At 40.0% G+C, this 26313-nt stretch overlaps 3 protein-coding genes across 3 annotated transcripts in view; all 3 read right to left on the minus strand.

The window, feature by feature from the left end:
- Positions 1-1304: 1304 nt before the first annotated feature.
- On the minus strand, positions 1305-13198 carry LOC117810266 (mortality factor 4-like protein 1). The gene is made up of 12 exons (XM_034680014.1): positions 12990-13198; positions 12501-12547; positions 12341-12408; positions 12087-12173; positions 11737-11817; positions 10773-10798; positions 9984-10072; positions 9350-9451; positions 9126-9214; positions 6798-6970; positions 2976-3060; positions 1305-1842 (listed from the first exon to the last, which is right to left on the minus strand). The coding sequence occupies exons 1-12, from the start codon at positions 13027-13029 to the stop codon at positions 1758-1760; spliced, it is 972 nt and encodes a 323-aa protein (XP_034535905.1). The 5' UTR covers positions 13030-13198; the 3' UTR covers positions 1305-1757.
- Positions 13199-18455: 5257 nt separating this feature from the next.
- On the minus strand, positions 18456-20625 carry LOC117810265 (relaxin-3 receptor 1). The gene has a single exon (XM_034680013.1). The coding sequence runs from the start codon at positions 20276-20278 to the stop codon at positions 19292-19294; it is 987 nt and encodes a 328-aa protein (XP_034535904.1). The 5' UTR covers positions 20279-20625; the 3' UTR covers positions 18456-19291.
- A 171-nt stretch (positions 20626-20796) lies between these two features.
- Positions 20797-26313, minus strand: part of LOC117810259 (E3 SUMO-protein ligase PIAS1-like) — a 77428-nt gene continuing 71911 nt past the window's right edge. The window contains exon 13 of the mRNA XM_034680000.1: positions 20797-25776. Coding sequence (XP_034535891.1) covers positions 25408-25776 — 369 coding nt within the window. The 3' untranslated portion in view covers positions 20797-25407. The remainder of the gene's footprint in view (positions 25777-26313) is intronic.

The following is a 26313-nucleotide window of genomic DNA, read 5'->3' on the forward strand; positions in this document are numbered from 1 at the left end:
CAAACAACACACATCAGATGAAAACTATATTTCTTGTCTTTACTTTGGTAATTATGTGTAACTAGACTACCAGTCAAAAGTTTGGACACACCTTCTCATTCAATGGTATTCATTGAATCAAGAGTATTCATTGAATGAGAAGACATCAAAACTATGAAATAATCTGGTTTTGCCATAATATGGATTACAACAGTAGTCAAATGACTATCCATTGTGTACTAACGCTACCTCTGAACAACACAACTGATGGTCTCAAACACAAGGCAAGTCATTCTACAAATGAACTCTTGACAAGGCTCATGTTAATTAGAAACCATTCCAGGAGACCACTTCATGAAGCAGACTGAGAGAATACCAAGAGTGTGCAAAGCTGTCATGAAGGAAAAAGGGGGCTACTTTACAGAATCTAAAATATAAAACATATTCTGCTTTGTTCATTAAATAATTCCATATAGTTCTTTCATAATTCTGATGTATTTGGTATTAATCTACAGTGTTTTAAAATAATTAAAATAAATATAAACCCTTGATTGAGAAGGTGTTTCCAAACTTTTGACTGGTAGTGTATATGCATCATGACTTCGAATGTGTTCCTTGCATTGTCAATGTTCCCTCGCAACAGTGTTACCATGGTGACATCCCTGCAGTCTGAAGGGTGGGATGGAGACAGTCAGCTGTGATGACTGTAAATCAGAAATTTAGGATGCTACAGGGGTCTGAACGCTCACTGATTCCATACATCTGTTTCTCAGTTTCTGTTGTCTTCTGAATTTAAGAGGCAGTACTGCTCCTTTTACTCCACAGTAGTGGCTTTGTTTGAAGAAATTATGGGACAAATTAAAATAGAACCTTGCTTTATAACAAATAAAGTATATGGTTACTCTAATGCCTCAGTTAGTAGGCTGCTTTAAGTAACACATTATTGATTTAATAACTGCCCATTATGTCGTGTCTACTATCCTGCATTGTGCTACATTTATTGGTTTGTTATTTCTGATTTTATGTGCAGATAGTTTTGACCATAGCTGATGAGACTGTTGCATTTCATGAGGGCTGCTTTATTTTGCTGAGCTTGAGTTAGGAAGTCCTCTATGACAAGAATCATTTCAATGTAATCTTGTGAGAAGTTGTTAGCATCTCACCACCAGAGAGTTTCAGCGGAACTATATAATTCATATTAACTGAATCATTCTGCATCGGTAGAACTTCAGCATTGTACCTGTGTCAGTATTCATTTGAATGCACCTTTGCTTCTAGAGTCATAACACTAGATGGGAAAGAAAATACAGTAAAGGATGCAGAGATTGTGTAGAAACATATCTTTAACAAATGTATACAAATACACATTTAACATATAAAAAACATTAACTGTTGAGTGTTAACCACATAGTTCAGCTTTGAATCGCACCACATGTGGCAAGATAAACAGTCAAAAATACTCACATGCAACAGTAACAAATATCTATCAGATGGAATGCACAAAAACACCAAAAGAGCTGCTTGTTGAAAACCTGCCAACAAAAACCTTTTTTTCTGTTTTTTTTTTTAAATGAAGTGCAAGAAAAAGAAGGGAGAGAAAAGAGCAGAGACAAAGTTAAAAAAAAGTTTTCCTCAATTTTTTTGTCTTATTCGTGACAAGCTCCTGAGACCTTTGTAGAGGAAGCCAGCAGTTCAAGTGAAAAATCTCATCCAAGTGCAGTGATGGTTATTTTACATGTGGTCTGGGAGAGGGGGCTGATGCTGCGTGCTAAGAACTCCTACACAGCCTTGCGGTGATACTCTGGGGGCGCAACCTCATAGTCTGTGGCACTGAAGAGGGTTGACGAATTCTTCACCAGGTACCTGAAGAGGAAGTGACATTTATTGTTACAGTGATGTGAGGCAGAAAAGCTCATTTCTGAAAGATGAAAACTTCCGATAGGATTTTCAAAGCGGGACAGGATATTGAATGCTGGCTGCCTCCTGAGGGGATTTGCATAACAGGTTTCAAAAGAAAAGGAAATCATTATCCTGTCAAACTAAGTGTCCCAGCAGGTGTCTTGTCCTGTTAGAAATTAAACATAAGATGTGACAAAACAATAGCCCAGTTCATGGGACCCACAATATATGAAAACATACAAGTAGGACCTGCTTCTCTTTGTTTTTCATGGAGAAACACAGAAAATGACCATCATGCGGTGTCTAGGTGAGGATGAGTGGAAGTGTAAAAGACGAGTCTGCGCTTGTATAATTGAACAAGCCATCTAGGAAAGACGTATTTTCTTCAGAAAATGTCAATGGATTCCATCAGGGTGTGAATGTTTAACAGCCTGATAACCTCAGAGTTCACACAGAGTTCTATTTCTGCTTCAGTCATGGTATAAATGATACCGTCAGAGAGAGGACATGCTGCAGAGGACTGGAAAAGTCAAGGTATATCACAAGTATCTCTACACAAATATTCAATGTGATTTAGCGACCATGTTTGAGCTACTTTGAAGAAAACCTATTTCTAGCTACCTTAAAAAGCTGCAAATCACCACCTTAGGATCTCAAATCAAGTGTTAATTCTGTGTTTGATATAACTACTTTTGATTTGGTAAAACATGTTGTATGACAATATAATGAATTATGTTTTGGTAGAATGTGATCGTCATGCGACTGTTTCTGTGTTTGGTGTAAAACTTCATTCATTTAGGAGCCACAGCAGCTTATTTAAAACATCTAATAAAATACCAGTGCAATTATTGAATCCACCACTGTGAGGTCTAGTGCTTAAGCAGGAATTAAGAAAAATCCTGTGGGCTGAGTAATTCCTGAGTGTATGGGTATTCTTTAAAAAAAAGGTGTCAAAGAAAACTGATTTTGTGGTTCATGTTTTGAGGCTGTCAAACGAATAAGTCTGCACTGATGTGAAGGTGGATGTGGCGTGACATTTAAGAATCAGATGAACACAACATGAGGTCTCCGTTTCTGTGGTGGGAGTTTTAACTTACTTGAGGAAATCTTGGAGGTAACTCAGCAGCAAAGCCAGACTCTTCTCATCCAGAGGAGTATAGGCCAGCATGGCTCCAATACGAACTGTCAGAAGAGAACAGGATGAGAAAAGATAAACTGTAGGAGGAATGTAGGCTGAGTGAATACCGAAGGTCCCAAGATCAACTTCTGAGAAACAAAAGTAGTAATTAACCTCTCTTAGCACTGTGTAAATATGAACTGTTGAGAATTAAAGATTTCAAGATGACATTATTGTTTGAGAAATCTGAGTTGCATTCCTGGTATTCTGTACTTTTTTTAAGGTCAGCAGGGGGCAACTTCAGCTCTTGCAAAAGTCAGATTGCATAAAAGTAGAAAAGAAAATGATGAAATAGTTTTTACTCAGTTCCACAATAATTAAACAAACTGTAAAATGGCCAAAGACAGCGTCACACTCCAGGAGTGCTCTTCAAGACTCGTGCAACAGACCATGGTTGTTACGGAGCCATAGCAGCTGTGCACAGGGCTGCTATCCTGGGTTACCTCCCTGCTGAAATATTATAGTTGCTGGGCAACACCTCCAAAGACTTTAAGGTGAAGGGTATAACTCCCTGTCACATGCAGCTTGGCATTCATTCAAGGCATTCATTACGGGAGGTGGTGTTCTCTCAAACATCCACAAATTCCTCATGGGGAAAAGGGATCAAAAGAAAACCACACAGCAGAAGACATTGTTTCTTTATTTTTTAAATTGTGTTTCATTTATTTTGGTGTATTTTGCCTTTATTTGACAGGACAGCCAAACAGAGACAGAGCAGATTTGGAAGAAGAGTTAGGAATGAAATAGCAAAGGAATGAAATAGCAAAGATATATATATTGTAAGTTACAGTAGAACTTGTTTGGGGAATTTATGATTGAAGTTGTATTTTAAATGCTGACAGTGAATTTATTTGATTGTCTTAGTCACTGTGATGTTTAACACTGAAAATAGAATGTCAAAGGCAAATAATATGTACAAGGCTTTAGTGCTTTCATCGACCTCTAGTGTAGGATATCAGTAAACATGTCATTACTTTTCATTGATATATTTCATATAAAAAATGATGGAAGAGCTCAATTGTTTGGTTGGTCTCTTTTCCTTTGATCGGCTAACATAACCTGCTTTGGTAATCTGATCTGGTAATAAGTGAGCCACCTTCATAGAACTGAAAACCCAGGGTGAGGTTACTGTAACAACTGCAAATCCTGCACAGAACCCAGCTAAACTCGCCAACAACACATTTGTGGCACACTTAGTGAGATCCTGAGAATTGACTAAAAGCTGTTCTAAAGCACTTCATGCTGAAAATAAGATCATCTTTATTCTTCCATAAATGGATGATGAGAAAGATGCACATCTTAGCTGTGATGAGCAATTCATCCTTTTGACCAACTGTTCATGTTATGCCTATTGTGTATCATTTAAGTAATGTACTAATTAACATGAGTAATCAAATAAGATGTGTCATCTTTGTGCTGGTTTCACTTCCTCAAAAACAAAAATTACTGTAAATGTCAGAAATAATCAACGCGAAAGTTAAAGCTGGGGTTGGTAGTCAGATTTAGATACACTTTTTGTTATACTGGTTAAAATGATCTTTATGTCCTGGTGGCAATCAATACATCATGTGTTCTTAAAAAAGAGCAAAGAAAAGCTGCTATCTACAGCCGGAGTAAACCTGGGAAAACACCAACCAATCACCGCTTTTTGGGTCCCCAAATTTTAAACCAATCAAATCCCGTCCAGCCGTTCTGCCGCCTCCTGCGCGTACATTTCCCCGGCGTGCTCTCCCCGTCCCCGTCCCCGTCCCCTGCCTCTGCTTCCCCTGACTCTACTGATTGCCCCTCTCGCTCTACCTCGGGCCTGTTCCCTCTGACCCAATGAGGTGCTTTGCTCAGGACTGTAGTCCGGATCAGAGTCTAAAAAGCTCTCACCACGGGGGCTCTGACAAGCAGAAGAATTAATGACATTTATTAAGTCCTACAGAAAATGTAGATGTTGTAGCGTCCGTCCAGACGCTGTAGTGATGACGAGCAGATTCGTGAACACGTTGATCTTTACTAACTGGTCACTGTCGGCCGTGATCACGCCAACCAACAAAACAACAATTATAGTGTCCACGGTATCCTTTTGTTTTTCCCCTTTGTGCGTGAATCACTCCTGGGCTGACTGTTATCCTAGACGCTTGTGTTGCTTGAGAAAAAAGGTGGAATGTCCAGAGGATGCGGTTCAAAAATATAAATTGGGATTTTATTTGTGATCAAAGAAATTAAACATAAACAAAAACTGTATCAATGATTGATTTTAAACAAAGACTATCTGCAAGGTCCTCAAGGTCCGCAAGGTCTAAAGACTGTGCCCTTCAGTCAACCACACCACTAGGCTGCAGCACCTTACTCTTAAGCACTCTGACCTGCGGGATCACAACTATTAGTGAACACACCACACCACACACACACAGACACACAGACACACAGATATTTCCAAAATATAATTCAATTATTAAATATAACTTTAAACTAAGGAATTGGCTCCTACAACAATCAATGTTTGAATTAATGAAGAACTTCTCCTCTTGTCTCTCCTCTTGTCTCTCCTCTCTCCAGCTTGCACACTCTACACCTCTCCTGATGCCTTCACTAATCGTCAACACTGTAGGAATTAAGAACCTCTACACTGAACATGTTTAACAAACAGTAGAGCTGTTACAGTATTATATGTGTTATAACTTTTCTCCTGATATCGTGTCACCAGTACAACTGGATAATGCTAGCATGACAGTTGTGAGTACTAACAGCAGCCATGTGTGTTTGTGTTTTTTAACTTTCACTATGATAATGTTTTGGTGAGGACCGGTTTTGAATCAGTCACCATCATATGGTCGCAAGTCAGCGGCGCTCGTGCATGTGAGCAGGGGGGCGTCATTTTGGAGGAGCTCCGAGGGGAAGGGGGGGGGGGTTAGACGGAGTCATGAGGAAATGCTACATTCAAATTCATGCAAGTTTTCCGAGACTACCAACCCCAGCTTTAATATCAGAAAAATGGTTTCAAAGTACATGACATAATAACATGGTTATAATGAAGAGGGTAGCAGATATATATATATACAGTAAGTTGTTGTTGCATATCATTTCTAACTGAGGCTCTAATAATAATTGAAAAGAAGTCTGACGGCTTGGTTTAGGGTTAGTTTGCTGCGTCAATCTGGAAAAAAAGAGCTGATGTAGCTTTTCAAATAATAGTGCTTGACCAAAGACAGTCACCAATAATTCAGTCTGGCTGACTTTTATCAGCTGTTCCTTGATCTGTTCATCAGCAGGTTTTTAATGTAATATTTATAATTTGTGAAATATACCAGGCATACATATCATAAAGGAATGGCCTATACTATATGCTGTTGGTGTTGGCTAAACAGCAGGACCAGGGATGCCTCTCTTCAGCATCAGTGTTTCAGCATCTGCATGGATAATGTTCCATCTCTCTCACAAAGACGTGGACAAGAACAGAAAGATGTAATGTCTGGAACATTTAATTTACTCCCACTGCCATCGTACCATCATGAACGTCATCTTCTAAGAATCATATTAAATCATTTGAAGGAAGGAGGTTATAAAAATGTATAGACATGAACCTCCAGTTCAGTACAATTTGATAAACTATCTCTGTGCTCACCCAGTACTGGCTATTCACTGTTAGTGCATGAGAGTGTGCTGCATGTGTGCAGATAGATCAGTGGTGGCAGTGTGTAATGAGCTGTATATACTGTATGTCTGTGTTTTACAGTGTATCCAGATTACATACCAAATAAACGCAGCAGGTGTGGAGCTCCGTACACCTGAGACATGGGCAAGTCCGGGTGTTCAGCCAGGATCTCCGCGTACTGCGGCCTCTCAAACTTGTAAAGCAGCTGAGTGCCCAGCATGACGTTAAAGTACTCACGAATCCCCGACACCACTTCATTCACTGCATACTCCCTAAAAACAAGAAAATTACACACTCATTGAATACAGACTGCAGAGATCATGTGTAAAATACCATTTTGTACAGACTTGAAAACCTTTTTTTGCAATAGAGTTCAATGCTGGTTTGATTTGCATTTAAGTTAGTAATACATCGTGCTGTGATAAGTTCAGATCTTAAAGTTGGCAAGCCTGGTGTGTTCAACTGCTCAAGGATAAAATTGGAAATAAGAGAACAAGACGTAACCAGAAATATTTTGAATAAAAATACACATTTTTGTTTTATTTCCCTTTAAAACTACAATCATTTCCTCTCACTTTCAAGAAAGCATAAACTCAGCACACTGACAACAATTTATTATTATCATTTTTTAATCTGACTGTTTAAGAATCATACTGTACATCATGGCTTAGATTAAATTTGGAATGCTTTTCTGTTTTCAGAACTATCTCAATCTAGCAAGTTAATTTTCTATATCTGCTGAAATAATAACAAATAAAAGATAGCTTAGATGACAGGAAACACACACATAGTATGTAAACATGTGATTTGTTAGGATAAATGGAGATCTGCACATATCATTGAAAAAATATTCAGGATGCTCCTTTAAGTACTTAAAGATTCAGCCTAACCCCGGCTTTTTAGGGGCGCATCATGTTCATTAACGGCACCATGCTGGGTAGAACACACAATGCTTACTCCATTTACAGAAATGTAGGACACTGATGGGAAAAGGATCATTTTGACTGAATGACAGGAGGCATGATGAGGTGGATTCTTTGATGCTGCACAGATCATCTCAGGATACTGACTGATCTCTACTTTTACATCTTTTGGAGATAATGGGCCTCATTTATCAATCTTGTGTGAAAACGGGTGCAGATCTTAGCTCAGAATAGGTCTTACGACAGGACACACGTGTGATTTATGAAACATTCGTATCTGACCAATCCCAGTGTAGGAATGATCGGGTCTTGATAAATGTGGCTGTCGAAAACAATTGTCATTTAAATATAATGCCCCTGATTATTCACAGTTCAGCCGGGATCGCCAACAGAGTTTAGGCATGGAGGGAAGCTCTACGGCAAAAAAACAGGAAATATGTCTGATCTTGAGATCAACACCATAGCAACAGAGGCAGAAATATACAACTGTGTTGTTTGGCAGCCAGAAAAGAGGCATTACAAGAGTCAGAAAAACCACGTCTGGATCAAAGTCACTGCAGCAGTCAGCAGCGTTGGTTTGAAATCTGAACTCCAGCTGAAGTTTAAACTTTGATTTAGAAGTCCTTCGATTTAAAACTGACTTATTCATCCATGATATGAAACTTTTAGAGGCTTAAATGTCAGAATGTTCTTCGTTCTTAAATGGTCAGCTGCCAAACACACACGCACGCACACACACACACGCACACACACACACACACACACACACACACACACACACACACACACACACACACACACACACACACACACACACACACACACACACACACACACAGGCCATCTATTCAATAAAATAGTCAGGTTTTAAACAATCATCTTCACGGTAAGTCCTGTCATCAATCACATCTTTTTGAAAAAACAAGCCCAACCTATTTCAAACTCTAAAGTTTAATTCAATCTCTTCCGGTGAATTTAAAAGTTTTTGTTTTTCTGTTTAAATCACCAACAATATTTTCTATAGAGAATTAACTGTGGGCGTGGTAGTGTTGATAGGTACTGAAAGCTTCGTAGATTTTTAAAGTATATCGATGCAGAAAACACGCATTTGTTATAGGAAAAAATCAGCTGACAGCTCGCGCTATTCAACGTCACTTCAAAAGCATTTTGCAGGGCTTGAGAGAGCGAAACTTAAAATAGATTTTAGGTGTCGTATCTAATTTAACGATCAAAATATGAATCTGTGAACCTCTGTATGTCTGTCTGAATATGCTCTGCGCTGACGCGTACTAATTCTCAGCCACAGCCAGATTTGCTGCACCGCGTTCCACACTGACATGAAAACTTGCGTACACAGACTGAGAGCTGGCGTGGGATTTGAGCGTATCCTCCGCCCAAGTTCATATTGATAAATGCCGACCTTTGCGTGGAAATGGTCGTACACCCTGTTTTCAGTCGTACGCCCGTTTGATAAATGAGGGCCAATGTATTTGATTACTCTTACTTGTTGTCAGAGTTTCCTTTCGATTTCTTGTAATTTGCATAGTCCTCCAAGACAGTCTCTACATTCTTCTTGGCTGGCAGATGAAATAACTGTAAGCAACAGAGAAAGCAGATAATTAAAACACAGACACTTTTGACAGTGGAGCCCATTTTCTAACCTGTATGAGTCCACACAGCTGAGATCAATGTAAAGCAAACACATGATAGCTTCTGTTTCTCCCTCACCTGTTTCTGTCTGGTGATGAGGTCCCAGTCGTCCACCAGCCAGGGTTTCAGCTCCTCGGGGATCTTCACCTTGACCTCGACACGGTTGGTGAACATCTCCTCCTGAGGGACGACACAAACATGAAGAAATTATTTAAAACATGTAGAATGCATCACATCTGATGTTACCCTGTGTTGCCTTCAAATATTAAGGTTTCAAACAACATGAGAACTACTGTCATATGTTAAAATACACTATCTTTGTGCATTATAATCATTTCTACAACTGGCCGCATGAAAGAGTGAAAGAGTCGCAGCAGTCACCTACTGTGGAGCCACAGGGGAGTGTGGCCACATTTCATGCACAAGTAACTTACTGAAAGATCAGGGATGGTTTTCAAAGACCCTCATTTCAAATTTCACATTTATTTGGACACCTTAAGGATGCTCCTATTATGACATATCAAATCTTTTCTGGCTCTTCTGCCATCAAAGAGAAGAAAGTCTATCTGCACTTTTATGAAAGCATCTTTCTCTACGGTCTGAATAAAAGGTGTACTATAAGCAAAGTTAGGACATGCAGCGCAAGGATCAGGCTGATTTTATCATCCTGGCATGTTTCCATGTGTGGTTACCAATAAGTGATGATACATACACTCTCCACAGTGGGATCGACCCGAGCCCTCTTCTTTCGTGGCCCCTGCAGCGTTTCTCCGCTGCTGGTACCTTCACCCGGCCCTGGGGCTAAACAAGAAGCCCATTACAGAGTAGTTATGACGTGGACTTAAAGGACTGTGATTTGAAACATTTGAAGCACCTTATGTGCTGAACTCATCTTTAAACAAGGTCCTTGAAGGGGATGTGATAACAGATGATTACGTAAACATCTACTTGAGGTGAAGCCCTTTTTTTACAGCTGAGATTATTTTCAAAAAGTACGAGGACATGTGCATTAAGAAATATTTCATCATGTCTAATCTACTTTTATAAACTCTAAGTAGTTTCTGCTGATTTTCACAGGTTGCCTCCACACTACTTAAGCTACTGTGAACAAGGCTCCATAGGATAAGTGGTTCATCTGGAAAAAAATATTAAGGAATACACTTTAAAGTGCTGTTACAGACTTTTTCTCAGGCTCTTCTCAAGCTCATTTGTGCAAGTCTTTCCTATGTTAATATATGTATGAGGGAAAAAGGTTACTGGGTTTCACTAACAGGAAAACCACAGATTTGTAACGATGCTCTCAATGCTGTCGCTGTTATAGTCTGAGAATTTAAAATGTGAATTACAAATACAACATCTAACATCATTCACCGAAGAGACTTTCTCTTTACTTGATTTATTCACATGGTTAATGTGCACTTCCCTTAAATGATCCATCAACATTTTTCTGTTATTTAAATATATTAATGTCTACTCCTGACGTTGAAAAAGTTCTACTTACTCTTTTGTTTTGCCTTTTTCACTTTCCTAGGATGCAAGAAAGACAATAGTGATGTTGAGAGTACATTTAGAGCATTAACACATAATGTTTTTAATTTTAAACATCCACTCATCCACTCATGGGGGACAGGTCATGCGTTCCAATTCAAAAGCTCTGCCATAAGTTCTGCCTGTACATACAGTGGGGGAAAAAAGGTTTTGGACACCTCAAATATTGCATTGAGAATCACTCTTAGGTCTTCAAGTGCAATTTCTTTTAGTACAGTCACAGCCAGATTGATTTATTTTTTGTTCAGTTTTGAATACATTCTATGTTATTTGTTGACTTTGATACCAACAATGTTGAGAACTGACATATTGAAACAGTCAAGAATTTAGCTTTGTTAGTTTTTCTTGTAAACAATCAACAAAAAATATATCATTTGTATTTGTTTATGTCTGTCTAATGCTTGAAACAAAAAAAGATTTTTCCACAAATATTTCATGACAATATTTGAGACTGTGTAAAATTTTAAGGGTGTCCGAAACATTTTTGCCATCACTGTATGTAGTAGTGTTCAGCTCTGATAGGTACTCTTTGAGGATCTTAATTGAACTGCAGACTGAGACTATGATTGAGGTTTAAGTTTGCAGTGGTGTTACTATAAATTGGTTGAATTGCTTTATTCAGTTATGATTCCAATGTACGTCCTTCCCAGTTACACACATGAGAGGAGCAGTATATTAGAAACACCCCTTGATTAAATGCACTCAAGCAAAACTCAATCATTCACTCTAACCTCAGTGATAGATCTATTACCTCTGGGGCAGTGTTAAGAAAAACTTTTTTGCAGTTGTTGTTTTGCTTTGCAAAAGTAGCATTATAGGCAGGGCTGTTGTATTGGGTCACATTGTAAAGACGTACAACACACGCCAACATTACGTCAGACAACAAGAGGTGTTCATGAAGAATGACAACAACTTACAGATCAACATTTTTCTGCTGCACAGCAGCAATCTTCTTGCTTGGTGCTAAACCCCTCATCTTTCCCTCAACATAATGGTCCCTGTGGAGGAAAAATGAGTTAGAATCATTCAATAAATCCACATGAAACATTTGAATGTGTCTCTGTGGGGTACAGTTTCAACTCACAAAGCAACCAGTAATGAATTTAAGGTCAAAATGAATTAAACAATCTTACAATTTTGTAACCGTGTGGTTCTTTATTAAAAGTTTTTGTTAAGAAATACAAAAAGATGTGTTATTCTTCACAAAGCGATACATGTCTCTCAAAAACACTTTTTCTACTTGCTGTGCACAAAAATAGAAACTTACTGATTGGCCTTTTGAAGCTCTTTTTGTTTCGCAAGGTTGCTGTCCACATATTTGAGAACTCTGCTCTCAGGAACCCATTCATCCCAGCTGCAGAAAGGATGACAAGTATGTGAGGCCTTGAAAATAAATAGTCCCTGTGAGGTTATTCAGACCACATCGATGACAAATGAGCAAAGGAGACAATAGTCTAACAGGCACTAATGAAGAATAAAGACATTAAAATATCTTTGTCTAATCTGAACAGAGATGCTCACTTTTTGTTCCATCCGCTGTAATGAATGAAGTATTTAATCTGCTTCTCCTTTATGTTGATCTTTACACACTGTGAAAGAAGAAAACACATCAGTGGATGTTTGTTGCAGTTAATAATCGATAAATAACTCACATTACAGTGAGGGCAGTATTGAAACAAACCTTTGCCTCATAGAGCAGTGGCCCATGAAAGCACAGGACTCTTTCACCTGCGAAGGGACAACACAAAGAGTACTGAGAAGACAAAAACACAATCTGAGACACTCAATGAACAAGATATTCTGCTGTAAGAACAGGTAAAACCAACATGGGCTTCTCGGGGGACTAAAATAGATGAGTGAACGTGGTTCTGGGACTCCTTTGTGTGCCTATATAGACTATAAATCCAGGTTTTATTCATCCTTAGCATGAATAACAAACTAGCTAGCTGTTGTCCTGACGTGAACGTTATCCACCGTTAGCTGTGTGTTCATGTCCAGAGCTTCACTGTTGTTCAGGTTAATAACATGAGAATATATAAGGAGACAAATAAAGGATCAGTAGCTTTGTTTCCCTCCCTGGAGACCACTATTGTCAAGCTTGAGCAGCAGCATCAACAACAACAAACCCGCCCCCTTCTACACCGCCGTGCCTGTTCTCTTCGGTACCAACCTTCTTGAAATTTAGGTTTAGGGTCCTGTTTTGGCGCCATTCACAGACTCAGCTGGTCGGACCTCTGAATGATCAAACTCGTGCATTGCCAGAGTCCATTTCTTCCAAGCACAAACACCCCCGACATCGGAGCCAAAGCGAAGGAGACGCCGAGAATGGCCTGCCTGCTGCTGGGTCACCTGACCAACATGGAGCCTCTGAGCTGTGGGGCGTTCAAGTGCTCTCTGCAAAACTCGGAAAAACAAGGCGTAGTGTGGATTGGTCTCCCGCTTCTTTTCGTTTTTTTTAAAAGTCGCTGGCAAAGAGCGTTAATTGATTTTTTTTTTTTTTTAAGTTGAATGTATAACTTGTTTCTGCAGTGGCTTGTTATTCCATTGGACTTTTCCCAGCCTTCTCTTACATAGTTCATCAATGCGCACCCCCCTTGATATCTTCTAGTATTACTGACCACCCCAAAACATGTTATGATCAATTTTTCTGGAATCATTAATGCAACATGAAAATCCTATATATTTGCAATCCTATCTGAAGGATGTGAGTTGCTCAGTTTAAAGCTGCTGTTGGTAGGAATGATGTAAAAAAAATGTTCCTTTTTTCTGCTGGGTTTGGAGAAAAGGTCATAATGTCCATCTGTACTCATCGGTAAGTGGAGTAATTTAAGACTATTGTGAAATCTCTGCGTTTTCCAATGCCTTTGTATCAAGCAATGTTATTATTCCCCTCGTTCCCGTTATGATGGACCAATCATAGCTAATCTCCAATCCTCTGTCCTGATTGGTCAAGGGGCGGGCCCTTCTACGTCTTCAGATTGGTTATGAGTCCGGCACTATCATGACTGCACACGCCGATCTGTGTTGGGGGGCTAGGAGGAAATCTGGTTGGGAGGGATAGTGTTGACATTCAAAGTCCCTCTCTGAACAGATGTTTACTCTGTGACTACCAACAGTAGCTGTAATGCGCACACCCCTTGATATCTTCTATCACGGATGACCCCAAAACATGTAATGATCAATTTTTCTGGAATCCTTAATTCAACATGAAAATCCTATATAATTGCAATCCTATCTGAAGGAAGTGAGCTGCTCAGTTTAAGTCAAATTTATGATATAATTTATTTATTCAATTGATTATATTTTTTTCTGTTGTTGTATTTTAAAACACCTGTGTCACTCCAAGCCAAATCCACCCACATGCTGTCTGTAGTGGTGTACTCAGGGTTCAGAATAAGTGGTATAGATCAGAGGTTCCCAAACTTTTCAGCCTGCGACGCCAAAATTATAAGTGCCAAAGACTTGCGACCCCCACTGTCCCTCAAAGTGATTAAAAGTTGCTTCATACTTCATTTAGCTGGTCTCCTAAAACCTTGAGTCTTCTGGCAACAAAGACAGGCATAAACTAATGAAATGTTTTGTTCAGTAATAGGTCAAATATGCTATTTTTAGATTACTTTACAAAAAAATAATAATTCTGGAAGACATCTCACGACCCCCCCACCAGTGTCTGGGGACCCTCCAGAGGGTCCTGACCCCACACTTTGGGAAACCCTGGTATATATCAGGGGTGCCCAAAGTGTGGGTCGGGACCATAGACTATACTATATACAGTCTATGGTCGGGACCCCCTGAAGAGTCGCAAGATATCTTCCAGATCTTTGTTTTTTGTTGAAGTTATCCAAATTTGCTTATTTTACCCATTATTTAAAAGATCTGGACAAAAATAGTTACATTTTAAATAAAACCCTGCAAATTAGTTTTCTGCCTTTCTGTGTTGCAAGATGACTCCTAAAGTTAGGGTTAGCTAACAGTTATTTAACAAAAGGATCAGTAGCAGCAGGTTAATTCACAGCAGCACATGAAACACAGCAACATGTGCATGTAGGTAAACTCATTTTGAAGTATGAAGCAACATTGAATCACTTCGAGGGACAGTGGGGGTCACAAGTCTTTGGCACTTAGGTTTTTGGGGTCGCAGACTGAAAAGTTTGGAATCCCCTGGTATAGATAATGGATGAATGGGTAAGGTTCTGCGGTGGATATTAGGCTGTTCATGTCAGATCTACTGAAACCACATCTCTCGAGCCTTCATCTTCCACGTCTTTGACTGCCTTTAATTCTACTCTGGCATTATAAACCCCAATCCACAGTATCTGTTCAAGCTAACATATGGTCACTTTTGAAACTGGCTGAATATAAGGAATTGAATAATAAGGACAGCTGATGTGACTGTTTATGTAGTCTTCCAGTCTACCAGATCTCACGGTATTTATCCTCCATTATTTAAGGCCCTTGATCTGAAAAGTATTTTCAAAGTGAATGAGTTAGGAATACTTTACTGACCCCTGAGGACACTAAAGTGTTTTCCACACACTTATTACAATGCTGTGCTCTCCTTTTGTAATGTGCTGCCTTAAGATGTGTATACTGTGTATTTCTTGTTCCGCTGTTATTTGTTACAGGTTTAACTGCATAAAAAATTGAACATCACTCACTTCTTTTCCAAACTCCCAAATACTTCAGGCTTTGGTAAATTTAGCAGTTGTTGGGCAGCAGCCGAAAAACAAGCGTACATTTTTGTGGAGTCCATACTTTGAGGTTTCTCAGCCCTTTTTTGGCCTGTGAACATTTTTTGAGGTCACACATTTCTCATGAACTTACGAAAGCTGTCAAACTATCATGTGAATTTGATTGTGCTGTTCTTCTGTGTCAATCAAAGACACTTTATCAGTATTTTAGTTTTCTCCCATGCACTCGTCAGCATGCCAGAGGAGAGGAACCAACCACAGCTTATCTCAGCACTGAAGGAAGAGAGGCTAACTTTAGCTCAGCGCTAATGTTGCTCTCTCTTTTTTTTGACAGATTTAATAAAGATAAATAGGAAGGACTTGGGTTTTTTAGATGTGTTGACAGAATGAAGTAAACTGCATCGACCCGGAGATAAAGCTCTATTGATAATTTTTGCAACAGACTGAGTCTACAAGCTGCAAATGTCCACAAATATCCCCAGAGGAAGAGACAGACCACGGCTTTATAGCTGATTACCCTCTCAAGTCTGATAAACATCTTTTTAATCCTCTGAAATTCTATTTACATATTTCTGGGGAGGTCAAGTTCTAATAAAATCCACACACTTAGATAGCAAGAGTAAAAACAGAAAATCAATTCATATTGTCAGAAAGAGCAGAGAGAGGCTGAGCAAATATCTCTGAAATGTCTGTCCTTCAAGTGGAATATCTTACAAATACAGCATACAAAAAACAGAGATCTCCTGTTTATGTGACTCACATTTTACTCCTTCAAACATGCAAAAGTGTCAAACCCTACATCTCGATTTGGACTTGTTCCTGCCTCTTTAAAGCCTCTCTAATATGAGTACACTTTATTCTTCTTGGGGACAAATTAATTTGGCCACAGTGTTTATTTGCTTTTAAGCTTTAGTGCACTATGCAGATTTTGATCCTTGTGTACTATGATGCTTTGGCAAACTTGTTTCTGAAATGTACAAGCTGATAAGGCCTTTGAATTTTAACTAAGTCAGTATTGTGAAACACTTCAAAAAAACTGGGGGCCTCTGACATATTTCTTGGTTCTACTTTGTTTTTGACATTGACAACACTTTCACTTTGAAAAAAAATGGTGATTGATCATACTGCATCAAATTTATGCCATAGCATACGCAGTAGGTTTGTGTTGACCTACCTATGCGGAACCCTACACACGTACCCTGATGTGCACCTCCTCAAAAATGTAGCTATGCAGACTGCAAGCCCTGTGATTGGTCCGCTGTGTATTTCATATTTCCTGCATTTACACTTACTATATTTCTGGAATCACTGAAAATCAGTGTCTCCTTTCTTTCCTTCTTTGCAATAATTACAGTATGATCAACTACCACTTAAAATGTATCAGCACCAACTTCAACATAAAATGCTTGGATATAATACACTTTGAGTCACCATAGTTTCTTGTGCAAAAACAAGCAAGGATCTTAGCGGGACCCAAAATTGGCGCTATGACTAGCATGGAAAATGCACTGTCAACTAGTGTTTAGGCAGAGTATTGCAGAGCTACCTGGATACTCCAACAAGTATGTAGTGCTCATGATGGCGTAGAGTCAATGCAGAATAAACAAGGCTTTAGAGCCAGGCAGGGGCGTGTCCAGATGGGTGACAAAGAGTGAAAACTGATTGAAAAATGATTAGCCACCAAGGTGCCACCCCAACATCTTAAACCATGAATGGTTCTTTTTCTTGTTGGAGGACTCTCTTTACGTTCACCATTCAATCCTGTAAAAATAAAGTAGCTCAGTCCTCTGGGATTAGCACTTGGATCTTTTCTTCCATTAATCCTTCATTTCACCCCCAAACAATGTCTGTGCTGAACTGGACCCTTCAAAACCCATTCTAACAACCAAGTCCGATACTTCAAGTTCCTGGGTTACATTCTGAATTTGGAAGTATGCCTTTAGTTTTTGTGCTACATCCATGGAAAATCACTCCAACAGCACACTGTCAATGAAAACACTCTCATGTCTGCTGCACAGTTCAAGATGATGATCACTATCCACTTCACCACACTGTGCAGTGGTTTTCACTGATTATTGTCCTTTTAAACTTGCTGTCTGCATTATTTTTTACCTCCATAACATTGCAAATTAAAGCTCCTGTGAGGAGCTCCTTTCTGTTGGTGTTACTTTTGGCATCCCCTGTAGGCAAAGTGATATGTTTGATCTTATCCTGTATATGTTCAAGAAATGTTTTGATGAACAAGCTCATCCTGCTTTCTTCTCACGGTCATATGTATTACTCATTTCGACTTCCTGCAGTGGAAAATAAAAAGGCCTTTTCTTCAGCTTGCTCAGACATCTGGTTTGCCATGACCCCCTAACAGCGGTTACAGACATTGAAACTTACAATAAAGGAGTTTTCAATCTGTGGATAGTCTTGTTTTCTTTCCTAGGTCCTGAAAGAGGCATCAATGTTTATATCAGTCTGTTTACATAACCAGCTTAAACCTCCTCACAGGAGCTTTACTTAACACCCAACACTTATCTTTTGGGTGGGGTCATAATCCAAATAAGTTGCTAATCATCAGTTTTCAGTGGACACTTAACATTCTGTTCACTTGTTTTTTTTTTTACATTAGGTTATTTCACATTCAACCAGCAGCTGCAGCTGCAGCCACTGCTCATCCTGTGTGAGGTACAGGTTCTTTTTCTTAACATGAAGCTGTCCAATTGAAACCCAAATGATGACGTGCGCCACCTGCGGCTTACACATGCAGTGAGGACTGTGTATTTAAAATGTGTGGGGTAGTGCTCGTGCATGCAACCACTTGTGAAAAGCCTCAATGTGCAGGTCAGAGACATTTCTGTGATGTTACTTTCACTCATATCTCTAAATGAACACCTGCCAATCTTTGTCTCGTGGATAATTCGATTTTTATTATAAGGAAAACGAACACTTGTGACAACTTCACAACATTTGTATCATTACATCTAGTTTTTGCGTATTTACAACAATCATATTTTATACATTTTGTTTCCTTTAGCTAAAAAAAAATCCTTTAAAATCTCTCCTTTTACGTTAGCAGGTGATGAGGTCATATTACATTCATGATTGTCTTATAAACATAGTACTTTTACATTCTTTACATATTTTGCTATAGCATTCAGTGGTGGATGTAAACAGCGATGAGATGCCCTCCTTCTGCTCCTTGCGCAGACAAAACGTCCAGCACAAGAACAAAATAAAAGCAATATTTGCTTTTTGTCTACAGAATTACATTAGAACAAAGACCGTGGTGCACGAGTATGCGTTCAAAGATGCGGACAACAGCAGCACGTAGGACAGGAGCTGAAACACTGAAGACAAATGTCCATACAGTTATAACGTGAGCACATCAATGCGTGATTAGTTTCATGGGCAATTACGCACGCAGTTACTCAGACTGTAGTGCTTCTCTTCTATTGGCTCTTTGAGGAGTAGTGCCACAATGGTTGTAGCGTAACATTCTGACACAATATTAGTAGTTCTTAGTGTAAAGCCCTAAACTACATGCGATGGTTTCTCCAAATACATAACCTCGCCAAATTACGCAAACCTTGAATTACAGAAAGCACTGCAAGAGGTCACATTTTCCATGAGCAGAACCGACTTAATAGTCGTAACATGATGTAAGCTGTGCGCAGTGTTTATGTCAGTTCTCCTCTCTCGCCCCATGTCTCCTGCGCACTCGTGCGTCTTGATGAGTATTTTTTAAACATGTTTTCACTTATTTAATTGAGCCACAAAGGAAACGCACCCTCTATTCTCTGTGTATCAGACCCCTCAGTTTGTTCCTGAACTCCTTCCTCATCAGACAGTAAATAATCGGGTTCAGGCAGCTGTTGGTGTGCGCCAGGCAGACGGTCAGTGGGAACACATAAGTGTGTACTATGTAGTACGCTTTGTCCCAGTTTGCTACGTTCAGTTTGACCAAAACACTCCACAAAGTGATGGCATGGTTCGGCATCCAGCATAGGAAGAAAGACAACACGACAATAGTGATGGATTTGTTGACTTGGGATCTCCGTTTGGAGTTGCTTGTTTTCATGCTTCGGTTGCGGATGAAGCGCAGCAGCATGATGTAGCTGATGGATACAATAGACATTGGTAAAACAAAACCTACAAGTATTTTCTGTATGTGATAGACGGCTAGCCAGTACTGTCCCCCGGGAAACTTCAGCAGACAGAGTTTTTCTCCGGTTACATTGCTGACAGTGGAGTAAATCGATGTGGGCGCAGTTGCCAAAGTCGCCAGTGTCCAAATGATTACGCAGGTCAATTTTGCAGAACAAGACCTATGTCCGGTCCTATTCTTCAGGGCAGAGGCTACGGACCAATAGCGGGTCACACTCATGGCGGTGAGGAAAAACACACTCGCATACATGTTCATCACGGTGACAGAGAGGAGGATTTTGCACATAGCGTCCCCGAACGGCCAACTGAAGTCCAGTGCGGTGTCCACGGCCCAGAAGGGCAGCGTGAGCACAAACTGGAGGTCCGTCACAGCCAAGTTGAATACGAAAAAGTTCACCCTGGACTTTCTCCTCTCGTGTTTGACTCTGATGAAGAAGAGGACGAGGAGATTGCCCATCAGACCAGCAGCGCAGACCACAGAATAAATCAAACAGATGAGGACTCTCAGAATCGGACTTCCATCTGCTGTCACGTCGATATCCTCCAGGTTGCTGAAGTAGTCCATGCCCACCAGAGAGCTGTTCAAGCACGAGCTGTCATTTTCTTCATCCATAGTGTCACAAGCTCACAGACTGTATCTAAGCCCGAGAAAAGCATTTATGAGCTAATGAAGCTGGATCCTGATGCCACTAACCATCCTCTATCTGAATCCACCCACCCTCCTGTCTTCTCCTCACCCCTCCTTTCCACTCTAAGACGCACAATCATCCTCAAAGAAATAATGTTGGGCTGGAGGTGCCAATTGACGTCCATTAGTTTAGTGCGTAATGGACCCTCCTTTTAGCACGGGGCTCCAACATCTGTTATGCTCCCGAAATGAACAACTGATGATGACAAAAGAAAATAATCATCTATCAAACATAAATATCTAATAATGATAACAGATGTTCACGCCGAGTATTGCTGATATCAAATCCATGAAGGCAACGACTGGAGCGGGCAAAGCGTGCGTAATTGGTTTTGTGCCCTCACAAGGAGAAAGATTATTGAAATAACTCTCTGCTGCCACCGAGTGTTCAGTTTCAGAAAACATCCACACATTATTTCAAAATGAGGAAAAACACAGCGAAATAACAGAATGCATTTTATTACATCTAAACTTTTCTACATAAACAGGTAACATTCAATAAGTAATTCTTCGAATGCATGTAATAAATATTTTTTTCACTTGGTATATTTGTACAAACTGACAAAGGTCTACTGTACACCGTCTTCTCCTTGCCCTCTTGAAAAGCCTTTTTGATGATTTTTCTCAGATTTGGAGCCACCGAACCTGTGAGTGTTTTTAAGGCAGTGAGTGCAGATGTCGGCAGGAGTCTGAATTGTGGATCACTTCAATTGTGTGAGACTCTTTATTGGCCACAGTCCTTTTTTTCTAATAGTACAGCTTTCATTTTCTAAAAAATATATAAATTAATTTATTCTCTCGCTCTTGAACTGTCACACAAAAAGCATACAAACAGACATCAAACACCCACGATGGGATCTGAACTTTCAGTCTTCAGGTTTTGATACAGACATAATGTACACATTGTAGATTTTCCCTTTTAAACTAAAGTGAGAACCAAACACTTAGTCTATTTGTTTAAGCTTGTCTTCAGAGATTTTCTGAAATCACTGCTAAGATTTACTGATTATAGTGGCCTCATTCCTTTCACTTTAGTCTGTAAGCTGCTGCTGCACATACACGTTAATCCCTGCATGTAACCTGGCGTTTCCTAACAAGGAAAGAAGGTCAATTTGTTTTTGAAAGTGAAAGAAAGAACCCTCAGCTCTGCTCTATAATGACCTCTTTTCCCTCAGCTTATCACAGTGATCCACAGGATGGAGCTGTGGACACTCCAAGTAATGAAACAAGTCAGAGAGTGAGAAGAGAGTTATTTCAGTATGTATCGACACATTCAACAGGTCTGCTCTCCCACTTCATGTGTGTCATTTTAGTCTGCTGAAGAAAGGAAGATAGATCAATAAATAAACTTGTGATCAAATGCATTCATCTACTGTGACCGCTTCATCAAGTATCCAAATACTGATGATCAATATTCAAACTAACTGGAGGGAAACAGACGGATCAAAATCTTCATCAGTACAGGAAACCAGTGTTACACTTCATAACAAAGGTACAAACACACACGCTTCACCAATGTTAACCTAATGAATAAGTCATGACGGTTTAATTTATTCAGCACGTGTGTAGAGTTCCTGCTGCTCTCTATTAAGATATTATCATTCATCATGACGCTTAATGGATCCCTGTTAATGAATATCATCTCAGACACTTCATACATGCATTCATGTGCAATGACATTTCAGTAATCCAGTTAAAAGCTGCAGGAAGAACGGCCTTGTGTCTGTTCTGCTTTGTTTTTAACTCAAACTACAGTAATGAAAAGTATAATCTTGTTTTATGTAAATAAAAACACATAGATTGTGTAGCTTCATACTTTTCTTTTCCTGTTAAGGTATCAGGAAAACTCAAAAACACTATTTCTTTGCATCAAGATCAAATGAAAAGAACACGTCTGAATCATGCTTTTAATCAGCCTCTGAAAGCAGAACAGAACCTACTTCACTGTTCTACATGTCACATCTATAAGCTAGCATGTCAGATCCTTGACTGTGTTCTTTACATATTTATTTTCTGCTTTTAATCAACTAATGAGGATGAGTGTAGCTAGGATGAGAATGACGCAGCACTATCAGCGACATCCAGCAGGAACCAGACGGTAAAACAGTGAGTGGGTGGAAATGCAAACATGTCTAACAATCGCTAATGAGAACTTAACACAATGTACAGTTGAGGCTGACAGAATTGCAATTAGTTTAGCAGGAATTAAGACAGAAATGATTGGACTAACTAAATATTAGTAAAGTCACAAGATCATCTGCATCAGCTGGATCATCCTCTGGGGATCATGCTCCTCAGTAACTAACTCCTGTTAATGTTGAAGTATTTCATTCTGGGTTAAAGTAGAGTATCAACTTATGAACACTGCTGAGCCGAGAGCAAAGCTGCTGCTAACTCAGAAAATCTAACATTACTTAAGAGGACATCTGTCTCATAAAAAAGCTTCATATTTCAACAAGACACAAGAACAAGTTCTGCTACTTTTAAATGTAAATGGCTTCTAGCATAGTGACGGCATACAGAGTTATATTTAGAGTAAGTGGATTTATGGTTAATCAGTGATCCATTAAGCATTAACTAATCACCGAGCCTCACAGAGACGTGATCAGTTCTTAATGTGGAGCAACAGGAATCCATCAAACATCCTGAATAAATAAATGAATTAACCATCAAGCATACTGAAGTGAAGTCTTTGCTTTGTGTCCTTGTTACTAAATGTCACTCACGTCATCTCCCAATAAAATACACGCAGCCGTTTCCACAACAAATAACTAACCAGTACCTTTTTGAGAAATGGCTGCAAGCAAAGAATCCTAAAATACATATTAAATACAACATAAACAAACGCTCCCGGTGACAGTGAGTCACACATGGAAAACAAACAATATGTAAAAATATAATATATAGAAATAAGAATACAAAATAAATAAAATAAAATACCGCACAACACAGGGTATACACAAAGTTTGTTCCGGCCATCGGTCTGCGAGGCAGAAGCTCCAACAGGGAATGGAATAAACTTTAAGAGGCTAAGACAGAGGAAAGGAGAGAAGGAGGGAAAGAGGGAAGGAGGGAGGGTAGGGTGAGGTTAATTCTGCCAGTTGGTTTGAGGAGGAGTGGAGAGGAGATGTCTGGTGATGGAGGTTTCTGTCTGAAGTGATTATCTCGTCATGCTGAGGATAATGAGGCTTTGAAGTGAGCTGCCAGTCTCCGGGCGTCTGAAAGTCCAACATCCAGAGGAGGCAGATAAAAGGGGATTCTGGGGAAGCTTCAAGGACACACAAGGTGTAGGATATGGGGGGGACCAGGTCTATTGTATGTTACCCATAATGTGAGCAGACTTCAGTGATATCTCGAGCACAACTTAAAGGAAACAAAGATCATAAGTGTGCCCAACAATACATTCATGAGCAAACTCTGCCTTTCCAGCTGAATGGCGACAACAAGGTTTTCTGAGGTAACCTCCACCCTGCTTTGACACTTCCATATCACCAAGTTACAGACAGGTCATGCACTTTTTAACTAGCTGGCTTTGTGCTCCGGCTGACTTGGCAAGTTAAGATCTCCTTCTTGCTCTGTGGCACTTAACTGTCTGCTTTCACTCCTCTTTACTTTTTCACAAGCAGGGAAAACTCCCAAAGATAATATCAAGACCACCATAGGTATCACTTTTTGCAAACGAATGTTGTTTTTTCCTGTTTAAGACAGTCTTTGAGTCTAAAAACGTCATCCCAGACACGCTGTGAAGCATGCACACAAACAGGCACTGGTATAAACTTGGTCACATGTCAAAATCGCCTGTTTCTTGAAAAGTTTAAAAAAGGCCCAACGCTGCTACAACAGCTTGACTTTCACTGTAACTCCTTTTAACAGTCAAGCACAAAACATAGACACTGAGGACAAGAGACAAAAGGACACATACGTTGAAGTGTCAGAGAAATCCACCAGCTGAAAACATAGAGGTGGACACTGGACTTCAAACACTGGCACACAGTCTCACCTTTCATTACTATGACCATCAAATAGTACCGCAAGTCGTTTTTGGCATTGTGCAAAGAAAAAGACAGGAACTCTTTCAGCTTAAAACTCTTAAATGGCGAGTAAAAATCGTCTAAAAGTCTCCTTTTCTAAATGCTGTACGCCTGCAGAGTCTCTGTATGAAGAGGGGAGTCAGGAGAGAACGTTTAAAAAAACACCTACACACTCCCCACAGCATCAACCTGAAGGTCAGAGGGAATGCATACTTTATATATAGAGATATTTGTAAATGTTTAAATAGTACACATAACTTAAAAGCAGAATAAAATTATTAGTACATGAATTGACTGTAAATTCAGTGTTTGAAAAGTTCTTGTCATAGCAGAGGGAAATAATCGTTAATTTAAAAATGAGCTACAGAGAGATCAAGAGTGAGAGAGACAGAGAGAGAGAGAGAGAGAGAGAGAGAGAGAGAGAGAGAGAGAGAGAGAGAGATGAAGTGTGTATTGAAGAAATGAAAAATATAAGCGGGATAAAGCTAAAAATAGAAGAAAGATAAACACATGGCAACAGGCATATGTATAAGCTTCTGGGGATTGGGGGGACCTCAGTCTTCCTCTTGAAAAAGCGATTGAAGCAGCTCACTGGACTGAAAATGTTCTGATTTAACATACAAAAGTAAAAGAGGAAAATATACTTTGTTCTCTGTACACGGTGCCACTCGTTTTTCGTAGAAAAGAGCCGTCCTCCTTTGTGTTTTTGCTTGGGTATCATCCCGGCTGTTTGTGCCGGTCAGTATCAGTACAGCAAAACGTCCTGCACAGGTTTCTTCTGATCTGAAGTCAGTTCATCAACACACCGTCCACAGCTGACCCCTGTAAGAGCTGAGTCTCTGCTGCTCTCAGGTCAAATGAAGGGACCCTCAGCACTGTTAGACACTCACATTAGTGCTCCTTAGAATGACTCGTCACATGAGTTTCATGACCTGGGGCCGGTCTAATTCCTGGATCAAAACTCCACCACGTTTGTTACCAGATCATGGTTGGACCACAATTGTAGTCCCGGCCCTCCTCGAGTCAGTCCAACGATATTACGTCAGGTATGCCACCGTAAATAGCTGCCACTGCCGCCTCAGTGCTGCTCCGGCTGGCCACCACCCCGGGGTGCGTGTGCGAGGAGTGTGAGCCTGAGTGTGAGGAAGAGTGCGTGGAGTGAGAGTCGCGCAGGCTGCTGGATGAGACCAGGCTGCTGCTGCTGCCAGAGTTGCTCGCCCCGTTGGTGGGGCCCGTCAGCGAGTTGGCCGAAGAGGCTCCCGATTGGTCGAGAAACAGCTGGGAGGAAGAGGAGGAGGAAGAGGTGCTGTAGGGAAGGAAGCGGTTGAGAAGCAGCTCGTGGTCGTCTGAGGCTGAAGCTGCGGCCGCTGCTGCCATCACCATGTTGTAATGCTGAACAGAGGGTGGAACACAAGGGGGCAGGGAGTGATCAGAGTCCACCTTCATCAGAGGTCATATTCACAAAACCTCCAAACACTCAATGTGTGTGTGTGTGTGTGTGTGTGTGTGTGTGTGTGTGTGTGTGTGTGTGTGTGTGTGTGTGTGTGTGTGTGTGTGTTTTCAGTCTAAAGTCCGATTTGAAAAGGAAAAGCATTCCCTCCTATGCCCTAAAGTAACTTGTAATAAATGCAGAGGTTATCTTTGATCTTGAGATGTTTCAAATCTCTTTTCACACATTTTCTTTTTCCTCTCTGACTTTTTTTCAGCCCCTTTTTTAATCAAGAATGATCAAAAGCTCTGAAAAACTTTTTGGGTGAAAATCCAGGAGGCTAATCTTGTGATACCGTTTGAGACTGATCCGCAAGAAACTCTCTTAAGTGCATAAAATGATTGGAGCTATAAACAAAGGAGCTCTGTAGTTCCATGAGGTGATGATTCTTATGTTGTGAACACAAGATAATGATTGTGTGTGGACAAGTGACTTTCTTC

This window comes from Notolabrus celidotus, chromosome 3 (assembly GCF_009762535.1).
Source record: "Notolabrus celidotus isolate fNotCel1 chromosome 3, fNotCel1.pri, whole genome shotgun sequence".
Taxonomy (NCBI): domain Eukaryota; kingdom Metazoa; phylum Chordata; class Actinopteri; order Labriformes; family Labridae; genus Notolabrus; species Notolabrus celidotus.

Excerpts from the sequence above, each read along its gene's own strand:
- LOC117810266 (XM_034680014.1), bottom strand. The coding sequence starts at position 13,029 with ATGGCGCCAAAACAGGACCCTAAACCTAAATTTCAAGAAG. Across the intron at positions 11,818-12,086 it reads GAGCTTCAAAAGGCCAATCA|GGACCATTATGTTGAGGGAA; the intron begins GTAAGTTTCTAT and ends TTTCCTCCACAG. Across the intron at positions 1,843-2,975 it reads TACCTCCAAGATTTCCTCAA|GTACCTGGTGAAGAATTCGT; the intron begins GTAAGTTAAAAC and ends CTTCCTCTTCAG.
- LOC117810265 (XM_034680013.1), bottom strand. The coding sequence starts at position 20,278 with ATGGATGAAGAAAATGACAGCTCGTGCTTGAACAGCTCTCTGGTGGGC.